This window comes from Salmo salar, unplaced genomic scaffold (genome assembly GCF_905237065.1).
Source record: "Salmo salar unplaced genomic scaffold, Ssal_v3.1, whole genome shotgun sequence".
Lineage (NCBI taxonomy): Eukaryota > Metazoa > Chordata > Actinopteri > Salmoniformes > Salmonidae > Salmo > Salmo salar.
Window position 1 is genome coordinate 66350 of NW_025548285.1, and position 18670 is coordinate 85019.

General features: G+C 43.1%; 2 protein-coding genes across 4 annotated transcripts; both read right to left on the minus strand.

Moving 5' to 3' along the window:
- Positions 1-1228: 1228 nt before the first annotated feature.
- Positions 1229-12328, minus strand: LOC123732833 (TOG array regulator of axonemal microtubules protein 1-like). Of its 3 annotated transcripts, none has more exons than XM_045712166.1 (4): positions 12264-12328; positions 3944-4102; positions 3062-3193; positions 1229-1269 (listed from the first exon to the last, which is right to left on the minus strand). In XM_045712166.1, exons 1-4 carry the CDS (start codon positions 12320-12322, stop codon positions 1263-1265), a joined length of 357 nt encoding a protein of 118 aa, XP_045568122.1. In that variant the 5' UTR covers positions 12323-12328; the 3' UTR covers positions 1229-1262. The 3 variants fall into 3 exon arrangements, with proteins under 3 accessions (XP_045568122.1, XP_045568121.1, XP_045568120.1); XM_045712165.1 differs by lacking the exon at positions 1229-1269 and adding an exon at positions 2252-2728; XM_045712164.1 differs by lacking the exon at positions 1229-1269 and having other exon boundaries at positions 2252-3193.
- Positions 12329-12354: 26 nt separating this feature from the next.
- Positions 12355-14983, minus strand: LOC106586298 (uncharacterized). Its single transcript, XM_045712168.1, has 6 exons — positions 14843-14983; positions 14104-14655; positions 13447-13709; positions 12968-13136; positions 12664-12769; positions 12355-12498 (listed from the first exon to the last, which is right to left on the minus strand). Exons 1-3 carry the CDS (start codon positions 14981-14983, stop codon positions 13473-13475), a joined length of 930 nt encoding a protein of 309 aa, XP_045568124.1. The 3' UTR covers positions 12355-12498; positions 12664-12769; positions 12968-13136; positions 13447-13472.
- Positions 14984-18670: the final 3687 nt, after the last annotated feature.

Sequence of the window (18670 nt, forward strand, 5' to 3'; positions counted from 1 at the left end):
TGTTGCTTTGTGAGAAGGTGTTAAAGTTCACAGATAGCCATTGTTATGTAAAAAACAGCTGAAAAGAACACAGAGCATTGCCTTGGCCCCAAATGAGAGCAGGGATCCATGGGTAAAATACTGGGGTAAATCCTGTATGTAAATGCACCATTAGAAGCTGGATGTAGAAACCAATGGTATAAACTCTGGGTGGTCGTGGTTGTGAGGCACCATCTTTTACTTGAGCATTATTTAGGTCACTGTAAACAAGGGCAACAAAGCCCAAATCCTGTGATAATCAAACAAAACAGAAAATACAACAACCACTGTTGTAATGTGTGGCGGAAAGAAGCATACATTATTTTTGTCCCCACTAGTGACTACCCTTTTCCACTTGTGCTCTAACTAGCTATCCCCCCTTTCCCTTTCTTTAAATATTCTCATGAATGGATTTCACATGAATTCTTGGTTATTCCCATCTATGCAAATGGTATGTCTGGCATCTAGTGGTGTTTTGCAGTATGACTGGAGTCCTGTCTATCTCTAACATGCTGACCAGACCAGTTGCAAAATAAATGAACACATACATGTTATTCAATCATTGCACGTGCCCAAGCATCTGCTTAGCCAGGTGCTAAAATAGAACTTGGTTCTATTTGTGACACTGGATGCGCTTCAAGTCCTGTATCTTCCATCTCCTCATTTGTTTTTAGGAGCATATATCAAATCAAATTTCAAATCAAATTTATTTATAAAGCCCTTCTTACATCAGCTGATATCTCAAAGCGCTGTACAGAAACCCAGCCTAAAACCCCAAACAGCAAACAATGCAGGTGTAGAAGCACGGTGGCTAGGAACAACTCCCTAGAAAGGCCAGAACCTAGGAAGAAACCTAGAGAGGAACCAGGCTATGAGGGGTGGCCAGTCCTCTTCTGGCTGTGCCGGGTGGAGATTATAACAGAACATGGCCAAGATGTTCAAAGATGACCAGCAGGGTCAAATAATAATAATCACAGTGGTTGTCGAGGGTGCAACAGGTCAGAACCTCAGGAGTAAATGTCAGTTGGCTTTTCATAGCCGATCATTCAGAGTATCTCTACCGCTCCTGCTGTCTCTGGAGATTTGAAAACAGCAGGTCTGGGACAGGTAGCACGTCCGGTGAACAGATCAGGGTTCCATAGCCGCAGGCAGAACAGTTGAAACTGGAGCAGCAGCACAGCCAGGTGGACTGGGGACAGCAAGGAGTCATCAGGCAAGGTAGTCCTGAGGCATGGTCCTAGGGCTCAGGTCCTCCGAGAGAGAGAGAGAGAGAGAGAAAGAGAAAGAGAGAGAGAAAAAGAGAGAGAGAAAGAGAGAGAGAGAAAGAGAGAGAGAAAGAGAGAGAGAAAGAGAGAGAGAGAAGAGAGAGAGAGAAAGAGAGAAAGAGAGAAAGAGGGAGAAAGAGAGAGAGCGAAAGAGAGAAAGAGAGAGAGAAAGAGAGAGAGAGAGAGAGAAAGAAAGAGAAAGAAAGAGAGAGAGAGAGAAAGAAAGAAAGAATTAGAGAGAGCATACTTAAATTCACACAGGACACCGGATAAGACAGGAGAAATACTCCAGATATAACAGACTGACCCTAGCTCCCCGACACATAAACTACTGCAGCATAAATACTGGAGGCTGAGACAGGAGAGGTCGGGAGACACTGTGGCCCCATCCGACGATACCCCCGGACAGGGCCAAACAGGCAGGATATAACCCTACCCACTTTGCCAAAGCACAGCCCCCACACCACTAGAGGGATTACTTCAACCACCAACTTACCATCCTGAGACAGGGCCGAGTATAGCCCACAAAGATCTCCCCACGGCACAACCCAAGGGGGGCACCAACCCAGACAGGAGGATCACGTCAGTGACTCAACCCACTCAAGTGACGCACCCCTCCTCGAGACGGCATGGAAGAGCACCAGTAAGCAAATTGATATAAAACATCCCCACTAAATGTTTTTAAATGCTCACGAATTTCTACAAAATGAGCACAAATTTATATTAAACATGGCTACAAATTATGAAACGAGCTCACGAATTGTAAAACGTCCACGTACTGTAATATACATCCACTATACTTTTAGTTTTGGATGTTATGATGATATTCCCTGGAGGTCGGGGCCCACAGGGCAGGTGCCCTGCGTGCCCATTCGGTAATCTGGCCCTGATCATGAAATTAAACTACAGGTATTGTTGTTACACATCCTCACACTGTCTTGGAGGATAAAACTGAGACTGTAGCCAGCTTCCATTTTACCTAATTTTATTGTCCAAAGAATGTTCTCATAGTCCAGAAGCATTGGATGAAAATCCACAATGTTGGTGCCATACAGGAGCACTGACCAATCTGCCTCCAAAAGAGGACTGCTGGTTTTGAGGATGGTGTGGAGGTCAGTGGTTGATGATCTGAGCACCCCCTGAGATGGTGAGTATGGTTTCAGTAGACCACTATTGAGCTGGTAGATCAGATAGGAGCTTCGAGGAAAGGTCATTTAGTGCTTTGAATGTGGTTCATATTGCCTTATAGTGAATTCAGGACTTGGACAGGGAGTCGATGCAGCTTAAAGATGCATTTACATGGGGGTTTGGATGATAGTGTCAAATTTCTTAGAATGAGCGAAAATATTAGAGTTTGGGGACTGGAGGGGATAATAGTCAAGTTGGGAAATGTGCAAATATTTAGATACAAACATATAGTCAAGTTGGGGATTATTCAGATATTCCTGTTGAAAAAGAGAAAAGACAGAAAGATATAATCTTACAGTATATTAAATTCATCCCATTGGGCCAAAACTGGTTGAATAAACGTTGTTTCCACCTCATTTCAACAACAACAAAAAAATCTATGTGATGACGGTGAATCAATGTGGAAAACACAATTGGATTTTTTCACCCAACTTTTAACCAACATTTTTGGTTAATTTCACATTGGTTGATTTCCCAAATTTAAATCAAAACTAGACATTGAACTGATGTCTGTGCCCAGTGGGATTGGAGTTCTGTAATCATATCAGCTCATTTGTCATACTTCTTCTAATCATCCAGAGAGAATGTACCTTTCTTTGAGGTTAACCTTTGAGATGACCTCCCTCAAGGATTCTCGCTCTTTCCTCGGAGCGAATTTGTCCCACATTTTAGCAAAGTCGTCATTGGGGGCCACGTTTCTCAAGATATTGCGACCATGATGCCTGTGGACAAAGATATTAATATCATCTTAAACGTGCAACATATCAAATAATTTCTCCTGTCTGTGATTAAAAACAGTACTCAAACGATGGCAACCTGAGAAAAAAATATCCCATCAAAATAAGACATACATTAGGTCGAATTTGCAAGAGGGTCGAGTGCCATGCGTCCTGCGAAACACCACCCAACCAAGCCGTACTACTTCTTGACACAAAGCCCGCTTAACCTGGAAGCCAGCTGCACCAATGTGTCGGAGAAAACACCATACACCTGGCGACCGTGTCAGCGTGCATTGGTCACCACAGGAGGTCGCTAGTTGGCGATGGGAGAAGAACATCCTTTGGCTTCGGCTAAGCTTTTGGCTTTTTAACTTTCAAACCCACATGAGTGCCTGGACTTGGATTTTCCTATGCCACGTAGCACTTATTTGCGTTTATAATTTTTCCTATTTGTTTTCAATTACTATTCCCCTCCAAGAGAACCTGTGGTTGTTTTGGAATAGCTAAAATCCGCAATTCAATCCATGACACCCTTTAGCATAGATGCTGTAGACAGCCGACAATGTGGCTTTTAAAGGCAATTTCAATTTGTATTCGTGGTAAACGCTGCAGATGTCGACTCAAGAGTAAATTACCTTTACAAGCTGCATTGTCGGCGATCTAGTGCTATAGCGAGCCATGGATTGAATCACGGCCTAAATTAAGGCCGGCCATTATGTTTAAGCAAGCTACTTTACAGGAGGAACATCCCACCTGACTTCCTGTGCAGGGTCCACAGCCAGTTTACTGACTGCAATCAAGAAACGGTCAGTGAGGTCTTTCTTCCCCGACAGGAGACGAGCCATCCCCATGACCTCAGCCAGTCTCTCCAGGTGCTGAGCAGTGCAGCTCCTCACCGCAGCGTTACGGTGGCTGAGGAAGGAAAAACAGAGCACATCAGTTACATGTCATAGAGATACATGAGTTAGGAGACGAATGATAATGGATTGTATTGATGAAGTCTCATCGATGGATCAAAATGTTCAGTAAGACTTTATATTAAAGTCCCTTAATATACCATTTATAAACTGTTTGTGAAGAGTTCAATTACCATTTATTAATCATTATTCCTACATTTGTAAATGTCAATGACAAATCTATAAATAGTTATTTACACATTTATAAACGCTATTTTAAATGATTTGTTCATGATTTATCAGATAATTAATAAGGTATTTGATCATAGTGCCTTGTATATGATTTCATAATGTTAACCTCTCTGGGCTAGGCGGGACGAATTCGTCCCACCTACGCAACAGCCAGTTGAATCCCGTGGCGCGATTTTCAAATACCTTAGAAATGCTATTACTTCAATTTCTCAAACATATGACTATTTTACAGCATTTTAAAGACAAGACTCTCGTTAATCTAACCACACTGTCCGATTTCAAAAAGGCTTTACAACGAAAGCAAAACATTAGATTATGTCAGCAGAGTACCCAGCCAGAAATAATCAGACACCCATTTTTCAAGCTAGCATATAATGTCACATAAACCCAGAAGACAGCTAAATGCAGCACTAACCTTTGATGATCTTCATCAGATGACACACCTAGGACATTATGTTATACAATACATGCATGTTTTGTTCAATCAAGTTCATATTTATATCAAAAACCAGCTTTTTACATTAGCATGTGACGTTCAGAACTAGCATACTAATTCCCCGCAAACTTCCGGGGAATTTACTAACAATTTACTAAATTACTCACGATAAACGTTCACAAAAAACATAACAATTATTTTAAGAATTATAGATACAGAACTCCTTTGTGCAATCGAGGTGTCCGATTTTAAAATAGCTTTTCGGTGAAAGCACATTTTGCAATATTCTCAGTAGATAGCCCAGCCATCACGGCTAGCCATTTAGACACCGACCAAGTTTAGCCCTGACCAAAGTCAGATTTACTATTACAAAAGTTTGATTACCTTTGTTGTCTTCGTCAGAATGCATTCCCAGGACTGCTACTTCAATAACAAATGTTGGTTTGGTCCAAAATAATCCATCGTTATATCCAAACAGCGGCGTTTTGTTCGTGCGTTCCAGACACTATCCGAAATGGTAAATCAGGGTTACGAGCATGGCGCAATTCGTGACAAAAAAATTCGAAATATTCCATTACCGTACTTCGAAGCATGTCAACCGCTGTTTAAAATCCATTTTTATGCCATTTTTCTCGTAAAAAAGCGATAATATTCCGACCGGGAATCTCCGTTTAGGTAAACAGAGGAAAGAAAACAAAGCTTTCGGTCGACACGGGCACGAGCCTGAGTCTCACAGTACTGTAACCAGCCACTACCCAAACGCGCTACTTTTTTTCAGCCAGAGCCTGCAAAGCCACGATTCAGCTTTTTGCCGCCTTCTGAGAGACCATGTGAGCCGTAGGAAGTGTCACGTAACAGCAGAGATCCTTTGTAATGGATAGAGATGGCAAAGAAGGCCAAGAAATGGTCAGACAGGGTACTTCCTGTACAGAATCTTCTCAGGTTTTGACCTGCAAATTTGAGTTCTGTTATACTCACAGAGACCATTCAAACAGTTTTAGAAACTTTGGAGTGTTTTCTATCCAAAGCCAATAATTATATGCATATTCTAGTTACTGGGCAGGAGTAGTAACCAGATTAAATCGGGTACGTTTTTTATCCAGCCGTGTCAATACTGCCCCCTAGCCCTTCTTGCTAGTCAATGTAAACTCATTGCCTATAAATAAATATACATATTTATAAATGTATTTATATTCCAGCCCAGGCGCAATTTCGATTTTGGTCACTAGATGGCAGCAGTGTCAGTGCAAAGTCTTAGACTGAACAATGAACCATTGTATATCTGTTCAAAATGTTGTATCAAGACTGCCCAAATGTGCCTAATTGGTTTATCAATACATTGTGCACTCTTCTCAAACAAATTGATTGATATTCTTTCACTGTAATACCTACTGTAAATTGGACAGTGCAGTTAAATTAACAAGAATTTAAGCTTTCTGCCCATATCTGTCCTGGGAAATGTTTTTGTTACTTACAACCTCATGCTAATCACATTTGCCTACATTAGCTCAACCGTCCCGCGGGGGGGGACACTGATCCCGTAGAGGTTTAATATCATAATGTTTCTTAAGACCTGCCTAAATGAAAACATGTGAAAATTTGTGATGGTGTATATTAAATTGATTGACTTTGTAGTGTGGTAGTATTTGATATATAACTATTTATACATTAAAATGTTTATCTTTTACGCTATAAAGATACTTAAAATATGCAAGCAAGCATTAGGCAATGAGTTGACATTGACTAGCAAGAATTGGACTGAGAGTGGAAAGGTATTTAACATTATGAAATCATATACAAGGCATTAACAAACATTACAATGCAATACCTTATGCATGATCAGAGAGGGAGAGAAGTCATAGCCTGAAAGGCCATGGCCCAAGAGTCGCTGGGGTGGAGAGAGAGAGAGCGTATCTCACTAGCGCAGGTCAGGAACAAAGAAAAAGAGAGAGACAATGAATCTAAGACTCTTAAAAGCCTCTGAGTTGTTAAAATAAAACAATGTGAGTTGTTAACCAATATGCTACTATAAAAGTGAACTTCCAATCAGATATCAGACCTACAGATGTAAACACAACTGAAACTCTGCTACCCAGAGTGGTAACGAGAGGGTTGGCGAGATAATTGAAATTATAAACCGGGTGGTTCGAGCCCTGAATGCTGATTGGCTGAAAGCTGTGGCGTATAACCTACCATTTGGTTTTGAAATATTGAAACCAAACCATATGATTTGAATGAAGTATTTAAGTAAACAACAGGAAAAGGTGACTGTAAGAAGCACTCATAATTTCAAATAGGCTACATGTCGTATTAACCAGCAAAAAACACTAAATAGGTCAGGAGTCAGACATGTAGCCTAATATGAAATGTATTTGTAGTAGAATTAAAATGGTTATTCCATCAAACTTCAAATTATTAGAATAGTACACAACGCAGAACAGAACAACCAGGTTCAGGGCCAAAGCCCGCGAACAGGAATATTCCAAGTTCAGACAGAAGGGGGAGTCAGATCACTTTGGGAACTTTATTGGTGTCCATTAAGTTGCGCTACTGGTGCTGCCTGTTGATGTTAGGTGGGCAGTTACAGTAGCTGAATGATGTTAACATCTTCGGGTTTTGTTTCATTAAATATATTTTATTTCATCTGGGTGCTTGCTTCACCTACTAACACCCTGGTACTATCCGTAGCTGCCGTTCTCCTCAGACCGAGAAAACACTGAGAAAGGTGTGTCTTGCTGTAGATATTGTTATAAGGGAATGTGAGACTTTAGAAACATGTAACTTTCAGAGTTTTATTGTTGTTATTAATATAGTTTACAGAGTGCTAAAAGTGCTGCTGTTGCTAGCTAGCATGCCTTTCTGTGATGCAGACGGTTAGCTGAGCTGGTGCGGGCGTTGCATTATGGGAGATGTAGTTTGGTCCTCTAAGGTCTGAATGGGATAGAGGCGATTTCACGTTGTAACTTGTTTGTGCTGCAGTGTTTTTTGTAAATTAGTTGTTTTATTTTGGTACTGTCAACACTATGGCGCACACGCGCAGCCAGTTTGGGTTCCGTGTAAGCTCAGCATTTACGCAACATTTTGTTGTATTAAATCGTTATAGTCTATAAATTGCACATACATGCTGATTGACTTACTTAGAATTAAATACAAATTAAATTAAAAATGCCTCATTAGGCTCAGTCTACAGTGCCTTTGAATTTATTTTTAGAAACATGAGTTTGGCCAGAGTCTGTAGCTTCAGGCTCATGTGATTGTGCCTGGAGAGCAGGCCAGAGAATACGCTCTCAGCTCTTGCAGAGCCACTTGGGATGCTAAACACCGTTTGGGCCACTAATGCCAGGCTGGGCAGGGATGCATAGTTATTTTTATTTTGTTCTGTAGGTAGGCCTAAAGGATTTTGGTTGAAATATCTCTATGAAAACAGAACGCTCCTTGAAAGACGTAATAGAGTTAACATGCCCTCAATGATGGCCTAATGTATAGATAATAGAAGGAAAATTAACTGAACTTTTTAGAGATAATTTTTTGTTCATAAATAATGTGCTAAAATGACACACTTAGCTAGCTACCCACCTCGTTCCTTTCTGTTAGCATGTACACGTAGTAAGTACATGCTTTCGGGATACCTGTCTTTTCATTCTTTAGTTGTGGACACTACATAACCACACTCCCTCTCTTGCTCTTGGTCCTCATCTTTGTAAGTCACCTTGATTTTTGACCTGTGTGTTTTATCAGCTTCTTTATGAAGATATTTAGAATATTAGATGACAGTAGCTAAAGCAAGGTGCTATAGCAGCACACAAGTAGACTACAAATGCATGCTGGGCCGGGCATGCCTTGAGCTTGTAAAATGAGTGCTACTGGAGCACTACTGGAGCGAAATTGAAGGGGGCGAGAAAGCCGAAGCCCCAGCCTCTGGGAAACTTGCTCCACGATCCAGTCAAATAGGGCAAGCTCCACTCCTCACTCTGCTCACATACTCTGGCATGGCCACACCCTAAGTGGGACTGACTGTGCAGCTATCTGTATCTCAGTCAGGCTTATCGCTTTGGAGCCTATTTGTGCTCTGTTCTAACAAATCTCGCTGCGCATCATGTAGAAATGACCTAGTCTGATCATGCTCTTTTCAAATGCTTGAAGTTCTGCTTCCAATTGCTCTATGTTGCACTCGGATTTCCTCTGGGAAGTTCATCAGTAGTTTGTTGTGTTGCTATTCGTTTTTCCCCGAGTAAAAGCGCAGCAAGCTTTAGAATGAACATTCTCTTGTATTTTTCTTATGCTTGTCAATAGACTGAGTATACAAAACATTAAGAACACCTTCTCTTTCCATGACAGACTGACCAGGTGAACCCAATTATTGATGTCACTTGTTAAATCCAATCAAATGTATTTATATAGCCCTTCTTACATCAGCTGATATCTCAAAGTGCTGTACAGAAACCCAGCCTAAAACCCCAAACAGCAAGCAATGCAGGTGTAGAAGCATGGTGGCTAGGAAAAACTCCCTAGAAAGGCCAAAACCTAGGAAGAAACCTAGAGAGGAACCAGGCTATGAGGGGTGGCCAGTCCTCTTCTGGCTGTGCCGGGTGGAGATTATAACAGCACATGGCTTAGATGTTCAAATGTTCATAAATCCACTTCAATCAGTATAAATGAAAGGGAGGTGACAGGTTTAATAAGGATTTTTAAGTTTTGAGACAATATGGACATGGATTGTGTATGTGTGCCATTCAGAGGGTGAATGGGCAAGACAATATTTAAGTGCCTTTGAACGGGGGGCTAGGGTCATTCTGTTATATCCGGTGTAATTCTCCTGTCTTTTCTGGTGTCCTGTGTGATGTTATATATGCTCCCTCTAATTCTCTCATCTTTCTCTCTCTCTCCCCTCTCGGAGGACCTGAGCCCTAGGACCATGCCTCAGGACCATCTGGCCTGACGACTCCTGAATGTCCCCGTCCCTAGTCCATCTGGTCGTGCTGCTGACCCCGTTTCTGCTGTTCTGTCTGCGGCCATAGAACCCTGACATGTTCACCAGACCCCCCGCACCCCCCTATGTTTGGTATACTCAGTGATATTGCCAGTACTAAAGAATTTCATCCCTATTCGAATCAAATGTGAGAACATTCTTGCCTTTTTGATCAAATCATTAATACGAGTCGATTACCATAATTCAAAAATGTAGATTGCTTGCATATTCGCCATCACATAGGCCACATGTTGTTATATATGTTAATTTTACCTTTTTTAACTGTAAGTCAGTTAAGAACAAATTCTTATTTTAAATGATGGCCTAGGAACAGTGGGTTAACTACCTTGTTCAGGGGCAGAACAACAGATTTTTACCTTGTCAGCTCGGGGATTCGATCTTGCAATCTTTCAGTTACAAGTCCAAACCGCTAACCACTAGGCTACCTGCTGCCCCAATAGAATAATAGAATAGAATAAACTCAAATTTAGTCCAAAGTATCTGTAAGATATATCACATCGGGGTCACCATTTACTGTAGTGTCGAATTACAGGAAATTAACTTTAATATGCACATGTTTCTCTCCGCAGTCAAGCCATAATTGTTGGGAACCCGCTTGGTGGGGGGCCTCCCAACCAAATCTCCCCAAGAGGCTAAAGAGAAGGGCTCTGGAGCATCACTTTCATATAAAGTGTAAACAAATGTTCTCGTGTAGAGATGATACACATCCACTGCAAATTAGGTCCGGGACGATACCAGTATCCAAAACACGAAGTGGATAAAAGTTCTTTAGGAAAACAGACGTAATGTTGGAAACAAATATCATTATGTTGTCATCCTGAGTAATATTTATTTATTTTCCAAGCTGTATCAGACAATATTTTACATACAGCAGGTTTTTAAAGGACCAAAGAGTGAGATCTGCTATGCGTTTTCATTTTTGCCATTGAAAATATATTGCAATACTGGTGTTGTCCCGGCCCTAATACAAATTTTCAATCTGTCACTGGCCCAGGTGGTTGTCCCTACGTGCTTCAAGACCGCAACCATTGTGCCAGTGCCGCAGCAGTCGACCGCATCAAGCCCGAATGACCTCCGACCTGTTGCACTCATCCCCACGATCATGAAGTGCTTCGAAAGACTGGTTTTGCCCTACCTTAAGTCCTGCCTCCCTCCAACACTGGATCCCCACCAGTTTGCCTACCGACCGAACAGGTCTGCAGAGGACGCCATCTTCACAGCTTTACACTCTTCCATGACAAAACCAACACCTATGTGAGAATGCTGTTCATAGACTTTAGCTCAGCATTCAATACGGTCATTCCCTCTAGGCTGGTCACCAAACTCCATGACCTAGGGATCAGCCCCTCTCTCTGTAACTGGACTTTGGACTTCCTGACCAACAGACCCCAGTCTGTCAGGTTAGACGACTTCACCACCTCAACCCTGAACCTGAACACTGGTGTGCCGAGCCTCTTCCTGTACTCCCTCTTCACCTACGACTGAGTTTCTGTACACGGTATCAACACCATCGTCAAGTTCGCAGACGAAACCACGGTGGTAGGTCTGATCAGTGACAATGACGAGTCAGCCTACAGGGAGGAGGTCAAGCACCTGGCTGCATGGTGCGCTGACAACAACCTGGCCCTCAATGCAAAGAAAACCAAGGAGCTCATAGTGGATTAACAGGAAGTCTAAAAGCCGCAGCCACGCCCCAGTTCTCATTGATGGCACTGAAGTGGAGCGTGTGCCCAGCTTCAAATTCCTGGGTGTCTACATCTCCGATGACCTCTCCTGGACCCGCAACACCTCAACCCTAGTCAAGAAGGCGCAGCAGCGCCTGTACTTTTTGAGGAGGCTGAAGAAGGCCTGCCTGTCTCCCAAGATCCTGGTGAACTTTTACCACTGCACGGTCGAGAGCAATCTGACTAACTGCGCCACAGTGTGGTTTGGCGGGTGCTCCGTGGCTGACCGGAAGGCCCTGCAACGGGTGGTGAAAACCACCCACCACATCACTGGTGCCCAGCTCTCTGCCATCGGAGACCTCCAGCGCATCAGGGACCCTTCAAGACATTGCTGCTCTCCCTGCATTTCAGTTGCATGCCTCCTTGCACTTTCAATTTGCCTTCATTGCACATTTAGACTTGCCATTTGCCTTCATTGCACATTTATACATCCCACTTAATAACGTACTTAGTTATTTTACTTTTTACTACATTTTCTGCACTCTTTTATTTGCACTTCTGGTCAGATACTAACTGCATTTCGTGTACTTGTACTTGTTCAATGACAATAAAGTTGAATCTAATCTAATGAGTGGTATACTTAAGCGAGCAGTGACCATTTTGCACCAGAAAGTTCACTACATATCAGTTATCTATTGCATTGTCACATCAGGTCCGTTTGGAGTGAATCCTAACTTCCATTCGAGTCAACCTTTCAATGTGAGACAAAGTGAACATTTGTGGAGGTCCGGATCTACCCCTTAGTGAGTGTTAATTGACCCCTCTCCCTCTTTACCTCAGCCCACCGACCAGCAGGGCATTCATGACACGGGTAGGGGTGCAGCTCTGCACCATGCGACCCAGGGCAAAGTTGGCGGCCTCCGGATGAAGTTGTTGGCCTCGCTGGCTTTGTGCAGCAGCACGCGTGCCGTCCCCTCCACCTCACTGTCCATGGCCCTCTGGAGGTGAACGTACATGTCACCCAGTGTGGCCATGGCAGCACAGGACACTGCAGAGCGCAGGTTCTTCACCTGAATCATAATAACACGCACAGGACCAGCTATTAATGTTGAGCAGTACAACCCACGAACATCAGAAACATGACACAATAATTTGGCTTGTTCTCCAAATGTAGCAGATATTAGATTACAGATTTGTGCAGATGAATGAATAGGGCAGTGAATGAATAGAGCTACCTCATTTATAATGGCAAGGCAGATATCATGGAGTTTAGGCATCAGTATGTCCATGTGGTTCTGAGCCATCACACGGAGAGAGGTCAAGCCCTCGATCTTCTTCTCCCTGCAAGTCAGTGAAAGAAACGTAAGCAATTTCCACAACATTTTCCAAAAACGTTATAAAGATGTTCATCAATTAGGACTCTGGTCTCTTAATTTCAGAAGTTTCTACGCTCTGTAGCTCAAATCTACATTTCCAAGGACACTACACTGTGCTTCCTTTAGCCTAGCTCCATTGGTCTTGTCTACAGTGAATGCTCACCAGTCATCAGAGGCAGAGTGGAGCAGCTTGAAGGTCTTAGTCAGGGCCTGCTCTGGGTTGGACAGGGGCTGCAATCTGGCCTGGTCCTGACTTTTCTTTATTTGGCCCTTTGGCTCACTGGCTGCCTTCTTGTCTATGGGTTGACAGCAGACATCTATCTCTCTGTGAACTGTATGTATGTATTTATGCATTTACTCATTTCCATATCTGTTTGTAGCTTTTAACACTAGAACATCTTAGTTCATTATGATATCATTTTAAATTTAGCACACATTTTTTGGTGCTCACCCTGCTCAGAAGCAGGGTCTAATTCGCCTTGAGCAAAGGTTATCTCACTGTGCAACAGGCAAAGCAAGTGTGGAAAAATGTCTTAGCATTGGGCTAAAGCCATTTGTGTCCCTTCCCTTCCTACTATCAGTCTACCTAGCTTCATCTCCCTGTCTAATTTAAATTAGTGTGAGTACATGAGAGGGACTGACCTGAGCCGGTGTCAGCCTTTTGCAGGCTAAGGAACCTTGTAGGCTGAGGCAGTTTGCTCCTGGGCTTGGTAGGGGGGGGGAGCAGGCCTGGGTGGGCTGTCACGCGACTTTACCGGGGTCCCAACATCCAAGTAGTCACGGAGCTCCGCAGGGGTGTTCATATCCACTGAGCTCAGGCTTCCCAGAGAGCTGGTGGCTATTTCCCCCATGGACATGGCCGAGCCAAAACTTCTCCTGCCCATGGCCTTCACCTCATGTACCACCTTTGGCGTAGACCAGAAAAGAATGCTCCCATCATAGAAATGCATATAGAACTAGTATATACATAAACTAATACACAGAGATCCTTAATTCTAGGATCTATTCTATCATGCCGTCAAAGAGAGTATCCTTTCTAACCTGTACCCCCGCACACTGTACCCCCTCAACTAACCTGTACCCCGCACACTGACTCGGTACCGATGCCCCCTGTATATAGCCTCGTTATTGTTATGTCATTGTGTTACTTTTATTATTATTATTATTATTGTTTACATTAGTTTATTTGTTAAATATTTTCCTAACTCTTCTTGAACTGCACTGTTGGTTTCACAGTATGGTCTACACTTGTGTTTTCACACATTTTCACATTTACAATAAATTGAAAGTCCATCCTACCTTCCAGGCCTCCTCCTTCAGGTGAGCCTCGATGTCCCTCACCTCCTCCATCAGGTCAATGGGTCCGTTGTTGTCAGCACAGCCCTGGTCCAACTGGACTTTCAGGGCTTTGACTCCCCGCCTGCCCTTCTTCTTCTTGCCCCTCTTGGAGGGAGCTCCAGTGGGAGGGATGGGAACAGGCCGCACGCTACTGCTGCTGAATGACTTATTTACCTGGATGGACTCCAGAGACTGAGATCTGGGTCGAACTTGGGCTCCGTCCACCCCCACCACGTTCTTCAGTGGGGCCAGAGCTATGTGTTCAAGCCTTCGTGGCAAAGGCCTCGGTGGAGCTTTCGGCCGCGGAATGCACTGAATAGAGGGGACGAAGTGGTGCGCGAAGGTGCTGCCAACCCCGATGAGAGCAGTCCGGACATAATTCTCATGGATAGCACTTATCTTTCTTTGCTTTCCTTCCATGGCCTCTCTCTCAGCTCTCTGCATCTGCAGAAGTCTGGCATCACTGATGAAGCCCCGATGGCCCTCTGGGATTGGGTAGCTCTCCTGATAGCCCTGGATCACAATGGTATAGTATGAAATGAATAGCAGAAGTGAAGTAGTCAACATAGTTTCTACAGTGTGTCATATAAAGCTTTTAAGCTAAAGATGTTATGGATGTAGGCCTACTGTATGTCTATGAAACCACAAAATAAACACAGTGATATTTTTGAAAAACGTTTGAAATACTGATGAGCCTTACAAAACTTGAAAACCTGTCCTGGTCATCCTGTTGGTTTAAAGCCATGTTTTGCTTCCTCAAGTTTTCGATGACGCTCCTCATCTGAGAGTTCTCCTTCTGGAGTTTGTCAAACTCGCTTGATTTTCTTCCTCGATAAGCCATTGATAATAAATGTTAACACACTCAAAATAAGAACTTAACCTATCTCTGTGAGAGAACTATCATGATTAAGAAATGTTGCTTGTCAGATGGAACCAGCAATGATATCATGGCAAGGATTCCGTTACATTGTGATGTCATAATGGGGTCTGTTGACAGCACTGAGCACATCAGCACATGGTGAACATTCATGAAAGCTTTTTGATTCCCATATAAAATCATAAATGTGTGATGAATTTGTAAATATATATATATATATAAACTCAGCAAAAAATAAACGTCCCTTTTTTAGGACACTGTCTTCCACAGATAATTCGTAAAAATCCATGTAACTTCACAGATCTTCATTGTAAAGGGTTTAAACACTGTTTCCCATGCTTGTTCAATGAACCATAAACAATTATTGAACATGCACCTGTGGAACAGTCATTAAGACACTAACAGCTTACAGACGGTAGGCAATTAAGGTCACAGTTATGAAAACTTAGGACACCAAACAGGCCTTTCTACTGACTCTGAAAAACACCAAAAGAAAGATGCCCAGGGTCCCTGCTCATCTGCGTGAACGTGCCTTAGGCATGCTGCAAGGAGGCATGAGGACTGCAGATGTGGCCAGGGCAATAAATTGCAATGTCCGTACTGTGAGACGCCTAAGACAGCGCAACAGGGAGACAGGACGGACAGCTGATCATACTCGCAGTGGCAGACCACGTGTAACAACACCTGCACAGGATCGGTACATGCAAACATCACACCTGCGGGACAGGTACAGGATGGCAACAACAACTGCCCGAGTTACACCAGGAACGCAAAATCCCTCTATCAGTGCTCAGACTGTCCGCAATAGGCTGTGAGAGGCTGGACTGAGGGCTTGAAGGCCTGTTGTAAGGCAGGTCCTCACCATACATCACCGGCAACAGCGTCGCCTATGGGCACAAACCCACCGTCGCTGGACCAGACAAGACTGCCAAAAAGTGCTCTTCATTGACGAGTCGTGATTTTGTCTCACCAGGGGTGATGGTCAGATTCACGTTTATCGTCGAAGGAATGAGCGTTACACCGAGGCCTGTACTCTGGAGCGGGATCAATTTGGAGGTGGACGGTCCGTCGTGGTCTGGGGCGGTGTGTCACAGCATCATATGACTGAGCTTGTTGTCATTGCAGGCAGTCTCAACGCTGTGTATTACAGGGAAGACATCCTCCTCCCTCATGTGGTACACTTCCTGCAGGCTCATCCTGACATGACCCTCCAGCGTGACAATGCCACCAGCCATACTGCTCGTTCTGTGCATTATTTCCTACAAGACAGGAATATCAGTGTTGTGCCATGGTTAGCAAAGAGCCCGGATCTCAATCCCATTGAGCACGTCTGGGACCTGTTGGATCGGAGGGTGAGAGCTAGGGCCATTCCCCCCCAGAAATGTCCGGGAACTTGCAGGTGCCTTGGTGGAAGAGTGGGGTAACATCTCACAGCAAGAACTGGCAAATCTGGTGCAGTCCATGACGAGGAGATGCACTGCAGTACTTAATGCAGTTGGTGGCCACACCAGATACTGACTGTTACTTTTGATCTTGACCCCCCCTTTGTTCAGGGACACATTATTCCATTTCCATTATTCAATTTCTGTTAGTCACATTTCTGTGGAACTGGTTCAGTTTATGTCTCAGTTGTTGAATCTTATGTTCATACAAATATTTACACATGTTAAGTTTGCTGAAAATAAACGCAGTTGACAATAAGAGGACGTTTCTTTTTTTGCTGAGTTTATATATATATATATATATATATATACCGTATACAGTTGAAGTCGGAAGTTTACATACACCTTAGCCAAATACATTTAAACTCAGTTTTTCACAATTCCTGAAATTTAATCCTAGTAAAAATCCCATCTTAGGTTAGTTAGGATCACCACTTTATGTTAAGAATGTGAAATGTCAGAATAATAGAAGAGAGATTGATTTATTTCAGCTTGTATTTCTTTCTTCACATTCCCAGTGGGTCAGAAGTGTACATACACTCAATTAGTATTTGGTAGCATTGCCTTTAAATTGTTTAATTTGGGTCAAACGTTTCGGGTAGCCTTCCACAAGTTTCCCACAATTAGTTTGGTGAATTTTGGCCCATTCCTCCTGACAGAGCTGGTGTAACTGAGTCAGGTTTGTAGGCCTCGTTGCTCGCTCACGCTTTTTCAGTTCTGCCCTATAGGATTGAGGTCAGGGCTTTGTGATGGCCATTCCAACACCTTGACTTTGTTGCCCTTAAACCATTTTGTGTGTGTGTTTTGGAGTGTCAGTGTAGTATGTGTAAGTGTATGGTTAGAGTCCAGTGAGTGTATATCGAGCCTATGGAAGAGAGTCAGTGCAGAAAATAAGAACAAATATGAATAAAATAAGGGGGTCAATGCAAATAGTCAGGGTAACCATTTGATTAACTGTTCAGCAGTGCTATGGCTTAGGGGTAGAAGCTGTTAAGGAGCCTTTTGGCATTCCGGGACCGCTTGCTGTGCAGTAGCAGAGAGAACAGTCTATGACTTAGGTGGCTGGAGCCTTTGACAATTTTTAAGGCCTTCCTCTGACACTGCCTGGTATAGAGCTTGAAGAATATTGAAACGAATAATGGGCAAATGTTGCACAATCCAGGTGTGGAAAGCTCTTAGAGACTTTACCCAGAAAGACTCACAGCTGTAATCGCTGCCAAAGGTGCTTGTACAAAGTATTGACTCAAGGGTGTGAATACTTATGTAAATTAGATATTTCAGTATTAAATGTTCAATACATTTGCAAACATTTCTTAATATATGTTTTCACTTTTTCATTATGGTGTACTGTGTGTAGCTGGGTGAGAGAAAAACATATTTAATCAATTTTGAATTCAGACTGTAACACAACGAAATGTGGAATAAGTCAAGGTGTATGAATACTTTCTGAAGGCACTGTAGACAAGGATGGGGGCTTGGGGTTTTGATGGGAAAGGTCTAGGCTTTACAGGGAAGGACCATGGTTAGCAGGGTTGGCCTTCATTCCATTTCAACTCAATTAACTCTGTGTCAAATGCAGTTCATGAGTTCACTCAGTTCAGGAAACAACAATATCATTGAATTGGATTTTCTACGTTTTCAAATGTCCAATTGCTACATTTGCTGAGCTGAGCCAGACTGGAATGGAATCAGAGTTTTGCAGGCAGATCACCCGTGATACAAGTCAGTATTCGACATCCATCCATGGCTGAGGATGTCAGGATATGACGTGGAAACCGGCCACCAGGGGCAACAGTGAGCGCTGTTACCTTTAAGTAAGTTTTGGTTTTTCTAGGACATTGTGGATGTGGATAAGCATCTGCCTCTGACTCCAAAGGTTTCATGGTTGAATCCAGCGATAGAGTGTCAATTTTGATAGTTTTGTTATAAGCCTATCCCAAACCTTAACCATTTGGAGTTAATGCCTAACCTTAAGATTTCTGAGTTAATGCCTAAACTTAACCCTAACCTTAAAATCCGGAGTTAATCCCTAAATGTAACCTTAAACACTTTGAGATTTAACGTTTGGAACAACTTTGAAATTTGACGTTTGAGAAACATGGATGAACGTCTAACTCTGATGTGAGACTGAGACCTTGCAGAAATGTTGACACTTGCTGATAGATTTGTGGATCCAGGATCACATGTTGGGGATGTGGCTCCCTCTAGT